Genomic DNA, 16,158 nt, shown 5'->3' with positions numbered 1-16,158 from the left:
GAGCAAATCCATTTTCACAGCTTCTTGGAGGAGTTTGAAGCCATGAAAAATCAAGAGAGTTGATATTTGCTATCACGATATCGAATGTAGCCTTTCCTTTCGATAACATTGATATAGCTGTCGAGGCAAGTTTCACAGTAGTCACTGAAATCAATCGACAAAACCATAATGAGAGAGCAAATATATCATATACATCAAACTTCTTGCTTAAAAAATATTATTAGAATTAATATGTATTTCATAAATTTATTTTCTTTCATTTTTCATTTTGCTTTCACTTTATATTCCACATCTTTTCCTCTGATCTCTTTATTTTATAAGTTCGCGATTTCAATTAATTTCAATCCTTTCCTAACAAAAACTTATTTTCACACTTAATTTTCGACTTCGATTTGGATTTCGAAATTTCGAAATATCTCACATATCTTGTTCAATAATTTGAATGCCCGATACGTGCATATATGTTTGTGCTTTACATGATGAAGGATGTATGACTCATTTGGATTTAAAACTCGCTCATTTATTTTAAAAACATAGCTAACTTACCTATATTTATAAAACATAGGAAAAAAAATTCACTTTTAAATTTGAGAATATGCTCAATTTTGTTCCCTGTCAAAAAGGTACTGTGTCTGGAAGTTTTCTTTGTCTAGTTTAAAATTGACAAGCCTCGAACGCCATAATTATTTTCCATTTAACCAGGGAAAAAAAATCAATTCACATGAATAAATGAAGATTACACTAAAAAAATATAATTCATGATTGCGGCAGCAAATGGGTTGAAAATATATTTGATTTTGTAGAAACAAACTTAACCGAGTTAATATCATTTTCAGCTAAACTTTTTTTTAATCAAAAATGAAAAATCGTCACGGAACATCAAATAAGAAAAATTCGTATCACAAAATTGACTTTTGAAATCAGACCTTTGTAAGAGAAGTAATTTAACATATCTACGACAGAAACATGAGTGTTATTGTCATCGTCAACTAGCAACACATGAAGAATTTCCTTTGCTGAAAAAGCCATTGAAATTGTTGAGCTTGGAAAACTATAATATATAGCCAAAGTTGAAATCTACGCAAGATATGAAAAATGGGAACACATTATAATTTGTGTATTTATACAAACAATTTTCAAGCGATTCATTTAATAATTAGGTCTTTCTCTTTAAATACTTCCAACTTTTTGGACAGTGAATTCAACTTGTAACGTATATCCTTAAATTACTGTCGCCTTTTTTACACCACTTTTGGTCCTCAAAGTTGACCAACAACGCTTTGATTTTGTATTAATTCAAGTAGTTGACTTCATTTGTTGCCAACCGAATAATCCCAAAATTTTAATCATATGAAATCTTCCATGAAAATTAAACGAATTATAAACCCTTTAATTTTCAAGATAGTCGTGCCTCATCACCGATGATTTTATAATTTAAATATCACAAAAATTTATATGAGATCGTCTCACATGTCAATTTTGTGAGATGAAAAAAATTATTTTTTATATCAAAAATGTAACTTTTCAATGTAGTTGTGAGTTGGATCAACACTCGTAAAAGAATTTTTTTAAAAAATAATTTTCTCGTGGGGAACTTTTTATCAACTTACATATATAAATTAAGCCAATTTAATCACAAAAAATAGCATCCCAAGGACTCATTTTTTAAAATACTCCATGCATATATATTATATATTAACGACAAAAGCTGACCGTCCCTTCCATTTTACAAAGAGTGTGTCTCATGTGAGACGTCTCACGGATCTTAATTTGTGAGACTTGTCAACTCTATGGATATTCACAATAAAAAGTAATACTCTTAGCATAAAAAGTAATACTTTTTCATGGATTACCCAAATAAGAGACTCGTCTCACAAATACGACCCATGAGACCGTCTCACACAAGTTTTTGTCTTTTACAAATCAGCAGATTTTGAAACTGAAAAGGAAATAAAGAAAGATGCTTGCCTTCGCAATTATGCTATACAAACTGCAATTTTGCTAAAAAATGGATCCTTCTTTTAAGCTCAGTGCAGTTGAATACATGGAATTATGTTGATAAATAATATTATTAAATTACTTGACCGTGATGTTGAACAATATCGAATAAATAATAATATACATTTGTTTCATCGATTAAATTTGTGATAAAATGAATTTATCATTTTTAGTAAGATAAAAATGTATTTTTGGTCCAATATATTAGTTTGTTTGTGATTTTAGTCGTTTACGTCGTCAAATTTTAATTTTAATCTTATATTTTCAAATTTTTAGTCATGTTAATAATTTTCTATAGATGTCAATGTCATATCACTGTCTCATGGTATTATGTCGGCAATTTATTATATTTATAGTTAAATAAATTAAAAATAATATATAATTATTTATTTATAAGCAATTGTTTATTTAAGCTTATAAAGTTAATACTATCTTATCATGGAAAACCTTCGACATTCGAACATCGAGCAAACATATTTAAATGCCAAATAGAGTGTTGGATACATAACGATGTCAAGAATCTCAATCTAAAAAAGAAGACAAACAACTAGTGCGAGACTAGAACCAGGTCCAAGTCTTTCTCGTCTTGTGATATATTCCTCGATGTTCTTGTTTGACTTGTAATTAAGGGCTGCTAAAAGTTTGGAATTTTGATTCCTGTTTCCATTTGTGTTCAACAACAACAAATTACAGGTGCAAGCAATCCCCTTTGCCGTCCTTGCTTTGGAAGAACCAAGGATATCGGGCTTCCCTGATCAGTTACTGATATTGGTTCGGAAGTCCCTTTTTTTTCCTCTGGGATTTCAAGATTTTCTTTTTCTTGTTAATTGTTGCTGGTTTTCGAAGTTCCACGAGATGGATAAATCAGTTGTGTCAGAGCCAGTCTTGGAGCAAGATTCTTTGACGATCCCTGAATTTGATTCTTCAACTGTAAACTCCATCTCTTCGTCTTCGTTGCAGACAGAACCCATTACAGAATTCTCAATATTTATCGAGAAATTAAGGCCGGTTCTTGATGAAATGAAGCTAAGTGTAGAGGAAAACGACCTACCGGCCCTCAAGAAAGCTATTGAATCTCTTGAAACTGATTATAAACGAGCCAAATCAGCAACGGATGATTCGAATATTCGATCATCTCCTTCGAAACGACTAGAAGATTTGACACAAAATCTTGGAAGGTCTTTAGGCTTTGTGTTATTCGCAAGCCATGAAGTGCCTTTGTCTAACAAAGATAAGATGGAGGCATTGTGTAAGGAGATGATGAATATGAGGTTTGAGTTATATTCGGAACAGGAATCGAATTCTGCTATGGAGGTTAGGGAGATGGAGGAAACAGATGAAACAGACGGAATAGAAGAAGAAGAAGAAGAAGAAGAAGAAGAAGAAGAAGAAGAAGAAGAAGAAGAAGAAGATGATGATGATGATGATGATTTCGTGGAGGAGGATACAAGCTTAGGTACATTAGGCGTTGATGATGTTTTTCTTGGTATAAGGTCTGATAATGAAGAAACGTTTGAAAAAGCAATTTTCGCTTTATACTCACTGATAGTGGATGGTATGGTTTCGGGTGAAAAGCTTAATGATGAAGATGTAGTTAATGTTTTATGCAACCGGCTGGGATCGTGTGGTGGTTGTGAAAGAGTGTCAATCATTCAAATACTTAGGTATCTTGTTACTTTAAATGATCAAAACAAGGTACTTTAGATCAGTAGTTATTCTGAAAATTTTCAAGTTTTAAATGTTGCATGAGCTACATTGTTTGAAGATGTGCAGGAGAAGATGGTGGAATTGGGATTTTTATCGGCATTGGTATTGTCTCTGACGAGGGACATAGTGGAGCAAAGGGAGGCAGTTGGGCTTTTGTCAAGTCTTTGTGTTGATCCCGGGGTTAGGAGACGGATCGGGAGGATACAAGGGTGTGTTGTCATGTTGGTTGCTATCTCCAACGGAGATGATGAAAGGGCCTCACATGATGCAAGAATGTTGCTGGATGTTATGTCTGGAAATACACAACATTCGCTTCATATGGCCGAGGCTGGTTACTTTAGGCCTCTGATTAAGTTCCTGAAGGAAGGTAATGTTCTTTCTTTCTTGTTCCTCCATTTAGTCTTGTTAGAGTACTCTCTTGAATTTCTTTAAGCTATTAGTTATGAATCAAACTTTTAACTTTGCCTATAATTTTTCCCAACCCCAATTTGGAAAAAGAGTTGACAAGTAGTGTTTCTCTCGATATATTACGTGTGAAAATTGTTATCTTGTGTCGAAGAGGGTGAAGTGTGTTAATAAAGAAGTGGCATTAGTACATCGACTGTGGGATGAATTGCAACAGTCGTCCCTATTTTACCTTGAGTATGCAAGCGGTACAAGTACAACAATCAAATGTGACTATTGGATCTGTGCACAGTTCAAAAGATTCTACTAGAATTATCGCCGCTTATTGCATTTGATATAGCACCTGGTGTTTGTTCCTACATATTATTGTTACTTGAGAAGAAGTTCAACTTCTCTTTTCCGTTTTTTTTTCAGGTTCAGACATGTGTAAAGTTCTAATGGCGACAGCATTATCAAGGATGGAACTAACTGAGCAGAACAAGATTTCTCTTGGAGAAGACGGGGCGATTGAGCCACTCATCAAAATGTTCAGAACAGGGAATCTTGAGGCCAAACTCTCTTCCTTGAATGCGTTGCGGAGCTTGTCCAACTCAAAGCAGAATATCCAACGTTTGATTGATTCGGGAGTCGTGGTGGCTCTGCTTCAGCTCCTATTTTCTGTGACATCAGTTATAATGACCTTAAGAGAACCAGCTTCAGCAATTCTAGCGAAGGTGGCACAGTCTGAAACTATAGTACTCATTAAACAAGACATCTCTAGACAGATGCTTTCTCTGCTAAATCTTTCAAGTCCTGTAATCCAAAATCACCTCTTAGAAGCACTAAATAGCATCACCTCGCATGAAAATGCATCTAAGGTTCGAAAGAAAATGAAGGAAAATGGAGCTATTCAGCTCCTTCTACCGTTCTTTACAGAAACTGATTCTAAAATTCGGGCCGGTGCTTTGAAATTGTTGTACACCCTGTCCAAAGATTCGCCAGAAGAGCTCGTTGAAAATCTGGGGTACCCTTCTCTAAATACACTGTCCAAAATTGCATCGTCGTCAACATCAGAAAGTGAAAAGGCCGCTGCTTTTGGGATACTTAGCAATATCCCAGTAAATGATGGGAAAGTAACAGATATACTAAAGAATGCCAGCTTTTTTCATGTGTTAGTTTCTTTTGTCAGTTTAAGCAATCTAAATTCAACACCTACAGTGGTTTGGTTAGCCGAGAGTATTGCAGGTATACTGATCCGGTTCACAGTTCCTACAGATAAAAGACTACAGCATTACTCTGTTGAGAATGGCGTGATTCCTATTCTCTTAAAGTTGCTTATGAGTGGTTCCGAAGTTACTATATCTAAGGCTACTCTTTGTTTTTCGCAACTGTCACAAAATTCATTAAATCTGAGTAAATCCCAGAAAATGAAATGGTTTTGCTTGCCTAATCCATCGGATTCCTTTTGTGAAGTTCATGGTGGTTACTGCTCCATCAAAAGCACATTTTGTTTGATCAAGGCGGGAGCCATCACCCTGTTGATTCAAATCCTGAACGGGGTGGAACGAGGCTCGGATGAAGCGATTCTAAGTTGCCTTGCAACCCTTTTGGAAGACGAAATTTGGGAAGCCGGAACCAACTATATAGTGAAAATATCAGGCGTTGGAGGCGTTATTAAAGTCTTGGAGTCGGGTACCATAAAGTCCAGACTGAAAGCTCTTTGGATATTGGAAAGAATACTTAGAGTTGAGGCTTACAGAGTAGAGTATGGAGAATATGCAAAAATGGTGCTTATTGATCTTGCACAGAATGGCGATGCTATACTGAAACCTGAAGTGGCTAAGTCATTGGCACAGCTCGAACTGTTGCAAGATCAATCTAGTTACTTTTGAGGCATTACATGTAGATAAATGTGGCATTTTCTTTGTGCAAGTTTTGTATACAAACTTCTGTAACATAGTCGGTTGATCATTTTGGCAAATGAATTCAAATGCGAACTACTTTTTCGCCTCTCAGTTTTGATCCTTCATGTTCCAACCTCTTATCTATTTCAGAATTCAGATACCAATACTATACTATTAAATCACATGTTCATACTATATTACTATTTTCGTCCCAATTATATCGACCACATATTTTCCCCAAATATATAACAAACATGTATCACATTTAGCGATATTTTTGTTAGAGTAGGTGCCCGGCAATCCAACTTGTGGCTCGAACTTTATTGACTCTAATGGAAAACAATCTTTATTTTAATAATATTTTACGATTTTATTCGATTATGACATTATACTTATCTGTATACCCATGCAAGCTGCATAGATAAAGTCTTGAATATACAATAGGTACCATGAGGTCTGCGATTCCACGTAAGATCATGAAACTCATTAGGAAGAGTACCGTATATTCTAAACAGGTTCCTAGTCGAATCAGCCGCCTAAAACAAGGATAAAGGTCGCTCGAGCTCGAGACTAGCATCTGTGATGTAAACGCCATGTTTCATTGGCAAGGATCATGGAGATGTCCATTCACACAGATGGGTGATCATATGATGATGCACTGAACAACCCTCCCTCGGACTATCCAAGTGGTTCCCACTTATCGAGTGGAATAGTCCTGCAGTTATGGTTGTACACCATTAGTCCTTTGACCCGGGACAATGTAGGGGCTATACGTACTAGCATGCACTTTGATCCGTTTACCGACTCTATTGAGGGTCATCAGGTGGCGAGGTTGGGTGTAGTTTCGAAATACGTAGGAGCAAATGCATTGTAGTCGGGGATTCACCGTTCGCCTACGGGTGAAGATATCCTATGTGATCTGATGAGTTAATAGTGCAAGGAGTCTCTAGCCAGAGCAAGAAATATGCTTTAGGGAAAGGTGTTTTCCTAGTTGCCCATGTCATGCCACTATTATTACTCAAAGATAAATCACATCGTTATCGAATTCATATGCAACTCTCGATATACCAATGGTTGCAGATTCGATCGGGATATATGTGTTGAAGGGACCGTACTGTACGTTAACCATGACTAAAGGTTCTTGCAGGCACTATCAGTGATACCTAGGGGATTATGGGGCGATGCTACTAGACGCTCTTACCATGATCCGATGGATGCAATCAGAAATGAGTTCTGACTTTCTTGATCAAGGAGTTGATGAAAAGAATGAGGTTAACTAGGGTAAACCCGAATAAGAATAAATGTTATTCTGAATCACATGGAGATGTGAACCCACGGCTAGCTGTATCCCTGAACCATTGAGGGTCACACAAGTATCGGATTCTGTGTTCCTGTTGAGATAGTCAAATTTCAAGGAGTTGGAATTTGGCGACTATAGTTTGATAGAGATCAAACAAGAAGCTTATAAAGGAGTTTATGAGCTGATTCCATAGGATGAAAGAAGTGGAAGTTAGCATTATTGCTAAATAAGAAAGGAGAGTGGAACTGCCTATTTTGTGAAGGAGTTCACTAAAACTGGCAACTGCCATAAATGATAAGTTCTAAATTTGGTAAATGAAAATTTTGATCTTCGAAATTTTCGATTTTCATTAAATGAACAAGATTTGTATCCTTGGTACATCGGCGCTCTCGGATCGTCGATCGGGATTATAATGAGTTCGGAATCAATTTTTTAGTGAATTTGGAATTTACTAATTAAATGATTGTGCTAGTAGTTGTGACTACTAACTTGCACAAATTCCCATAAATATTCTAGAAGAGTCTAGAAATAAATAAACTAATGAGTTAGTTTATAAATTAAATAATAGTTATTTGATTTAATATACATATACATGTATATATTTTATATGGTGATATAAAATATGTGTATATGATATTATTTTATCATGTATTATTAAAGGTTAATAAATACATTATATATTAAATATATGAGAGTTTAAATATGATGAAATCATTAGAGTCTTTGTGAGAGAGACTCCTAATTAGATTAGGAATCTCACTCTATAAATACAATATTAGGGTTCATTGTTGAAGAATGATGATTTTTACCAAAACCACAAGAAAACTCCTTCCTTTATCCCTTGAAACCTACGGCCACCCCATAAGGAAAAAGAAAGAGATTTTGGCAAGAAAAGCAAATTTGATTTGCTTGATATTTGATTAAGAATCAATATTATTTCTTAATGATTGATTAAGAATTGAGTAGCCAAAAACCCATGATTTGAATCAAGGGAACTCTCGGCCATCTCTTGAAATTGGGTGAAGAAATTTTCGGCCACTTCCCTTGTTCCATCGCCGCGGCGCTTCGTCTCCGGATTTTGGAAATTCGGATGTTGCAGTCTCAACGCACAAATCGTTTGTGATTTCTAGTGCAATCCAAGCGAGGAAAACAGTCTTCGATCGTGGACCTAATTAGGCGATTAAAGTTGAAGATCCGTTCGTAGGGATTTACAAGAAGGACTATATCCGCCTCAAACCGGAATAGTTTGGAGTCCAGCGTTTAGAACGCAAAGGTATAATTCTAAACGCCCTATGAATGTTTTAAACACACGACGCCCAAGAACAAAATTTTTTAAACTTCCGCTGCATCTTGGGTGCGAGAATACGATGTACCAACAATTTTTTCTAATCTTTTTATAATATACAGGTATTAACTAAGTTTTGAAAATTGTACAACAATTTTTTTTAATGAATTAAACAGAAATAAAATAAGAAATTTGTATGTACATTTTTTTTTCACTTATTTTTCTGTATGGTGAAACATACAAATCTATATAATTGGTTTGGAGAGAGAATTAAATAAGAGAAATTGTACACATGACGGGTTATGGTTTTTTATTGACAAAAACTTGTGTGAGACGGTCTCACAGGTCGTATTTAATGATTTAATGAGACAAATCTCTTATTTGGGTCATCCATGAAAAAGTATTACTTTTAATGCTAAAAGTATTACTTTTTATTGTGAATATCGATAGAGTTATCTCACAGGTCGTATTTAATGAGACAAATCTCTTATTTGAGTCATCCATGAAAAAGTATTACTTTTAATGCTAAAAGTATTACTTTTTATTGTGAATATCGATAGAGTTACCCGTCTCACAGATAAGATTCGTGAGACCGTCTCATAATAGACCTATTTTTTATTTATTTATTGGTAGAATATGTTAGAATGTTAATTTTAAAAAATATTGTTATTAATTCTACACACCTCATTTTATTTAGTAAATAAAAGAGATATATATATATATATGTGGAAAAAATGAATAAATGACGTCACCAATATCCAGCTCTTAAACGATAAACTGGTGGTGTCGATTCAGTTCAGTTGAGTTCATCCCAATGGCAGCAATTCCTTTTTCACTCATTCCCAATCCCCTTAAAACCACGAAGAACAGCTTCTTCCCAGTCAGAAACCTCAGAATCTCAGCCTCCTTAACCCCTTCAAATTCATCATCATCCTCAAATTTTCAACTAAACCCATCCCAATCCCCAAAACTGGAAACAGAAGATTATATTAAACTTGCATTTGCCAAAGCTGAGGCATCTAAAGATTCCATAAATTCCAACCCCAAAATTTCAGAACATGATGCTGTTAACGATGACGGGGTAAAGAAAGAGGTGCCTTTGGCTGTTAAACTTGCTCTAGAGAAGGCGAGGGAGTACAAGAAAAGCAAAGGTGCTGTGGGAGGTCAAGGTACCTGTTCTGAGAATGTTGATAAAAAACCACTTGTAGAATCTAACGGAATAAATAAAAGGCATGATGGGTTAAAGTCTGATGAAGTTAAGGATGGTGGTGGGGATAAGGATGTTGTTCCATTGGCTGTTAAACTGTCCCTGGAGAAAGCAAAGGAGTATACGAAGAACAAAGGTGTTCTGGGAAGTAATGCAGAAAGAATAGGGGAAAGTGAAACATTAGATTCAGGTAATGTTTCTTGGAAACTTGTTTGCTTTATTATTATTTTTTTTTTCTGGATTTCTCGTATGTTCTGATTTTTGTGGGATCTTTCTTGCTCGTAATTTTTATAACATTTTGTTTTCCATGAAGTTTTTGGCTATTATAGGAGCATTAATGAATCTTGCTTCAGACATGTATGCTAGAGCTCTACCTATCGTGTTCTATGGCTGATTATTTGTCTCATTATTTGTAGGACTCAAGGGAGGGAATGTACAAAGTTCGGACGATAGTAGATTGACAAAGAATTCCAATAAAAAGGGGGGATTGAGTATTTCAAGTATCGACTTTCTGGGCCTCGGCTTCGCAGATAAGAAGAGTGGTAGAGGCTTGCCAGCAGGTTTAGTTCCGATTTCAGATCCTTTTCCTGTAGGAGATATTCCAGAAGTGGAGATACTCATAGGGGATAAGAGCAAGTTTGATGATGCAGTTGCTGTATCAAAGCCAGTGCCAAATATAGAAGATGACGTTGATTTATACAAGCCGAAGGTTTCTACATGGGGAGTTTTCCCTAGACCCAGAAACATTTCAAGGACAGTAAGATATTTCAGCTTTTTTGGTGTTAATGCAAAGCTAACATATTTGGGTAGTACCTGTTATAATCCAATCCTGTGCTCTAAAATATAATTTATTTTCCTTTGAAGTAACTTATTATGTGGTTGATGATTGGTCTAGTCGAACTTCAACTCTTGCTTTCTTTATTCATTTTTTGTATCCAAATCTCATTTGCAAAAAGATGTAGGACTTATAAAAGATGTAGTAAAGGACCATGCTCTATTAGTGGCCATCAATTTTAGTTTTCGGTAAAATGATAAACACCCAATCTTACATAATGTAAAAGGGATATCGTGCTTGTTGGCGGTAATAATTGGATTGTGATGATAGATGTTGCGACTCTTTGCTGATGAAATGAATCATGTTCTAATATTCAAAAAATACATCTAGACTAGAATGTGAAGGGTGTCAGAAAATTAAATGTGAGCAGCTATTGTCAAGCAACACAAGCATTTTATTTAAGAAATTTGAGCTAGATACCTGTATATCTTCTCATCCTATCATTACAACTAAAAGCTTTAGATTCTCCTTTCTGTGTTTTGTTATTTGCCATGACGTTTTACTCATGTTGAATGATTACCTTGTGACAGACCTTGATTTTTTTCTTTCTACCGATAATTAGTATGGTGGTGGTAGGACAATACGTCCTGGGGAAGCACTTGAATCTAAGGAAGAGAGGGCTGCTAAAGAAGCACGAACAAGGCAGATGCTAGATGCCTACAAGAGCATAACAGGCCTAAACATTGACCCAGAGTTAAAAGCTGTTTGTGAAAAGGTATTTTTTAAAGGAAGAAATTTGTAAATTGTTAATTTCTAGTGATGAAATGACAATCAATCGAACATGATTGGATGGGTGTTTTAAGACTACAATGGAACTTTCGTGTTCGAGTATTCTGTAGAAGAATCTTTGATCAATTCATTTCCTATGTTTCTCAAATTAACTTAATATCTTTGTTTCATGTAACTGTCATATTCCATAGGATTAAGATCGTCGACTCATCGGAAGTTCATAATTTATATAGTTGGTGTCTTTCAGTCTTAGGTCTTATATCTTACGTATTGAAGACTTTGTTTCATTTTGAATTCAATAGAATATTAATATCCTATATATCATGGGTAGTATAGTATTTCTAATTTATTTCTTTTTGCCGGAGTGTGATAAAAGTATTGGATTAGAGTATACATTCTATCGTGACTATATTAAAACTTTTAGTCTTAAATTCTGCAGTGTAGATTTTATTGTTAGACACTTGGGCTTTTGCATTGTATGGCAGTGGCAAAGGTTAAAAAAAAGGGTGCTGAGTTGAGTTTTTTGCATTTTTCTATAGATTGAGTAAATTTTATTTGTTGCACGGAACTCCACTGCCAAAAAGATGTTGGTTAGCGCTTTAAAAGTACGTATATTGTTATTATGAATTTTATAATGTTACATGCATCATGCACTGTGTTCAGATTTTTGTAGTCCTAAAATTCCATGTATACTACAGAATCTCAGTTGAGATTCCAACACTATTTTCGTTTTCAATGAAAGAATTGTCCGTGCGACATGATTATAATATTTTGACATGAGAAGATTTTCCATCTATAAGTGTTATATTGCTTTATTTGTTTTTTAATTCTCATTTCTTATTCCTAAAATTAAAAGGTAATGCACAACTTTCTTCTTAGTTATAGTGCTATCGTACATAGGCATTAAAGGATGGTGACTTGCTAATGGATCTTGGAAAACTCAAGGAGGCACTACCCTTCTATGCACAAGTCATGGAAAAGTTGCCATTCGAGGTGATGTGTAGATTAAATTGTAGACAAGACAAGCTGCTGCTTACAAATTTTTGAAGCCCGATACATTTCCTGTGGGAATAAAAAACTTTTCACATTGACAATCATGAATGGATCTATCGGAGTTATGGAGGGCAACCACCCCCCCACCCCCACATTGAGCTTTTAAATTAATAATGACTAGTAGGGGATATAATATCTGTAGGCCATATGGCCTAATCACACCATTTTTAAAACTTTTTCCGCCTTCACTGTCTTATCATTAATCAGAACCTAACAAGATGCAACTTTCTTTTTCTAAGCTTCCTATTCATTGTGTTCACATTGTCTCGGCAGAGTAAACTTCATGGATTAGCAGCTTTGCAGTGGTCTATATGTCAGGATTCACTTTGCAGGTGCACTTTCTACTTCTGATTTTTAGCAAATGATCATCTGTTTCAGCTGTTACTGTTGGAATACTTTCATTAGAAAAGGGAAAGTTGGTTACTTGAAAAATTCACTCATATATTGGAGGATACCAAATGTGGCAAAGTCATTGGGATATAGCCTTCATTAAGTTATTTAACATGATATATTTATAGAAGTTATTCTATGGTGGATTGTGCACTTTTTGCACAATCGAGATTCAAAGATTCAAACGTGGAATGCCAACACATCAAATCAGCCAGCATTTCCACTAATAACTCAAATAGATATATTTCACATTGTTTTCTTAATATTAAGGTCTAGAATGCATAAAACTGTATAGATTCCCTCTATTATTTTAAAAGGCTAAAAGCATCATTAAAAAATCTATGAGCCAAAACCCATGTGTGTTAATCGATAAAAACCCACCTGCCAACAATACAGCACACTTGTTTTTAATGTGTCTACACATAAAATTATCCCGAAATATCAGTGTTTTGAAATTCGAAAATATTCTTATGAATGTATTGAGAAGATAAATATATTTATTTCTTCATTGTTTTTAGCATGTCTGTGTAAAAAATATTAAAAAGTTTTGGGGGAAACTAAATATATTTATATTTTTACAACATCCAGAATGATGATATCTTTTTACACATGTAATTCAGGGTTAAGTTCTTTATAAGCATATAAAAATGTGTGTACCATGAAAAAGTTGTTGGTGTGGGATCTCCATAGACTTAGAATTAAAATACTGTACAATGGTTTAAAAATAACTAGTTAAGAATTTAAAATCCATTGTCAATTGAATTATTCAAACAAATCAGTTGATTATTATTAAGGATTCAAAATCTTTAGCTTCAAATCCGTTAATCCAAATGTACCCTTATTGAATAAATTTGTAAAAGTAGATATCGAGTAGTGTGAACTAAACTATTAATACCTTTTGTTTTAAGAATTCACAATAAATAAGAACATGATAATTTTTTTGGGTGAACAAGCTCATGTAATTTTAATCTTATGCAAAACTCCAAATTAAGGCTTATTCAAATTTTGTGGAGCAGTTTAGAAGTTCAACCAAACGTCTGTTCCCTTTTCTGGCCCAAATTTCTTGCAGTGTTATAGGTTATATAATTTATATTCCTGATTTTGCCCCTCTGAATCTCCAATCTCACTTTAGGGTTTTGTCCAAAACAATCACTTTGGTAATGCGTACTCCATAGAAAAGCTCTTCCATTATTCTTAACCTTTAACATTAGGAAAATGCTTACCATATTCTACTGGATTAAAGCTTGCCTAAATCACTAACTTTTATTTTAGACATACCTGTTTGACGTTTGTTGTATTGTATTCTTAAGACCCTTGGTTATCATTGTCTTCTGGTACATTGTTGTGATACCTAATAGCATGTCAGATCCAATGAAGCACGTGTGATGTACGAGAAGCTTCAGTCTCATCCCAATCCAGATGTTAGCAAGAAGGCAAGACAACTAGTGTTTAGCTTCCAGGTAATATGCTTGGACTCTCGAGGTCAATCAATATTATTAAAAGCAATGAGGCATGAATCCACCATGTGAAGCAGATCCCTAAAAGTAGAGGTTATAAATTTGACTTGAAATGCAACGCGATAGGTCTTTATTTTCTAATGAATTAATGAATATCGTATTTGTTTTGTTATTATTTGATAATTTTTGAAGAACACAAAGCAAAACCTTTCTGTAGAATAATTAGCTGAATTTCAGACTCCAAAGCTGGTATTGTGTTCCATTGGGCTTCTTGTTGCGTATTCGATAAATTTTACGAGTAATGGTACAAAGGAAATGATTTTTTTTTGTGTGACAGGCGATGGAAATGATGAAGGTTGGCAGCTCGAACGTTTCTCCTCTCAGCAGTGGCTACCAAAATTACTTTGAAGCCTTTGTCAAGGACAAGAAAAATTACCCTTTGCAAGAATCTGAAGTGGAGGAAGGCACATCGAGTACTCAAACCTTACCATATATTATTCTTCTGATTTCTCCGGTTATAATTGTCTCACTGATCGCTGCTTTTCAGCATCAACAAAGATTTTCCTTGTTTTAGGTGTAAATAGGTACAAATATCCTTTCGAAACATACATGCTAGTATTTTGTTTCTACTGTATCTAAAAGATGTATTGAAGGTGTTTCTTCATAGAAATGGAACCTTATATTTGTGGGTTTGGGAAATATGGCACTATCTTATACGACAAAAAATTGTGTGAGATGGTATCACGAGTCTTATTTTGTGAGACAGATGTCTCATTTGGGTCATCCATGAAAAATTATTACTTTTTATTGTGAATATCGGTAAGGTTACTCCGTCTCACGGATAAAGATTCGTGAGACCGTTTCACAAGAGACCTACTCATCTTATACTGCCCAAATCGCATTGTGGACCAATATCATTTTATGGACATTAAGTCACTACACTTCTTTTGGAAGAGTCAACTTCTTTAATTTCTGTTTTATTTTGAATTTTTTGTTGTCTTGCATGCCAATTGGACACACTAGGTAGAACAAGTCGCTGTTTTCAAATGTTTAAAAAAATTGATTATTTACAAAAATATATATTTATATGTAAAAAAAATTATATGAGGGGAAAACCATCACAGTAAATTAACTATTTCTCGTGAATTTACGACTATATAATTCATCTTGTACTAAAGTTTCAATGTGAGACGAGTACTTAAATTTGAGATTTAATTATGATAAAAATCTTTCCCGACTAAGGAAAAAAACCTTAATGCCATGTTTTGTCTTTTCATATTCCTCTTTTCTTTTTTCCTTCATATTAATTTAATTATTAATTAAATTAAGAGAGCGTGGGGTTTTACTGCTTTTACATATGCTCCGGGTGGGTCCGATGGGCGGCAACTTGTGCCGACCAAATTTTGTTTATTGCCACCTTTTCACTAGTCAAATTAAATTATAACATTATTATATTATATCATATTATTATTATTAATTATGTGATATTATATTTCTAATTAATATTTATTTGATAAAAATAAACTCTTCGCTATAATTATGGAATCTAGAATTTATCGTTATTATTATAAAAATTATCGCAGCAAGTAGTATCATATTCCAAGATACAAATCAATTTATATACTATTTTTAAAAATTTCACGTGTTAAGAACGTAAAATTTCATTTAATTTTACGATAATTTTGTACGGTTGTTCCAGGGAAATTCTTTCGTGTCCGTCATTATTATCTTGTATGTTGATCATATTCTAAATCTCATGTATATAGTTTTGATATGAGTACATTTATCATTCACATTTACGTGAGCATCGATGATATGTCACTCGCCTATTAGATGATCAATTTTTCTATGTTTCATCACATCTAATAGATGTATGATATCTTATCGATGTTCACATATAGTACGGTAA

The 16,158-nt window shown here is 34.3% G+C and overlaps 2 protein-coding genes across 3 annotated transcripts; both read left to right on the top strand.

Annotated features, from left to right (window-relative positions):
* The first annotated feature begins 2,445 nt into the window (after positions 1–2,445).
* LOC140821814 (U-box domain-containing protein 44-like) lies at positions 2,446–6,111 on the top strand. 2 transcript variants are annotated; one of them, XM_073182434.1, is made up of 4 exons: positions 2,446–2,566; positions 2,692–3,693; positions 3,772–4,072; positions 4,525–6,111. In XM_073182434.1, exons 2-4 carry the CDS (start codon positions 2,854–2,856, stop codon positions 5,979–5,981), a joined length of 2,598 nt encoding a protein of 865 aa, XP_073038535.1. In that variant the 5' UTR covers positions 2,446–2,566; positions 2,692–2,853; the 3' UTR covers positions 5,982–6,111. The 2 variants fall into 2 exon arrangements, with proteins under 2 accessions (XP_073038535.1, XP_073038534.1); XM_073182433.1 differs by having other exon boundaries at positions 2,499–3,693.
* Positions 6,112–9,347: 3,236 nt separating this feature from the next.
* LOC140821739 (uncharacterized) lies at positions 9,348–14,941 on the top strand. Its single transcript, XM_073182311.1, has 7 exons — positions 9,348–9,975; positions 10,202–10,542; positions 11,183–11,335; positions 12,250–12,342; positions 12,676–12,734; positions 14,159–14,252; positions 14,587–14,941. Exons 1-7 carry the CDS (start codon positions 9,393–9,395, stop codon positions 14,821–14,823), a joined length of 1,560 nt encoding a protein of 519 aa, XP_073038412.1. The 5' UTR covers positions 9,348–9,392; the 3' UTR covers positions 14,824–14,941.
* Positions 14,942–16,158: the final 1,217 nt, after the last annotated feature.

The sequence above is a fragment of the Primulina eburnea genome, unplaced genomic scaffold (genome assembly GCF_022965805.1).
Source record: "Primulina eburnea isolate SZY01 unplaced genomic scaffold, ASM2296580v1 ctg739_ERROPOS11973397, whole genome shotgun sequence".
Lineage (NCBI taxonomy): Eukaryota > Viridiplantae > Streptophyta > Magnoliopsida > Lamiales > Gesneriaceae > Primulina > Primulina eburnea.
The sequence above is the reverse complement of the archived record's forward strand: the minus strand, read 5'-3'. Positions and strand labels throughout refer to the sequence as shown.

What these genes read in the sequence shown, in the direction of transcription:
- LOC140821739 (XM_073182311.1), top strand. Translation starts at nt 9,393, where the DNA reads ATGGCAGCAATTCCTTTTTCACTCATTCCCAATCCCCTTAAAACCACG. An exon ending in TAAAAGCTGTTTGTGAAAAG is followed by an intron (nt 11,336 to 12,249) that starts GTATTTTTTAAA and finishes TATCGTACATAG; the next exon opens with GCATTAAAGGATGGTGACTT. An exon ending in TGTCAGGATTCACTTTGCAG is followed by an intron (nt 12,735 to 14,158) that starts GTGCACTTTCTA and finishes ATAGCATGTCAG; the next exon opens with ATCCAATGAAGCACGTGTGA.
- LOC140821814 (XM_073182434.1), top strand. Translation starts at nt 2,854, where the DNA reads ATGGATAAATCAGTTGTGTCAGAGCCAGTCTTGGAGCAAGATTCTTTG. An exon ending in CTTTAAATGATCAAAACAAG is followed by an intron (nt 3,694 to 3,771) that starts GTACTTTAGATC and finishes GAAGATGTGCAG; the next exon opens with GAGAAGATGGTGGAATTGGG. An exon ending in GATTAAGTTCCTGAAGGAAG is followed by an intron (nt 4,073 to 4,524) that starts GTAATGTTCTTT and finishes TTTTTTTTTCAG; the next exon opens with GTTCAGACATGTGTAAAGTT.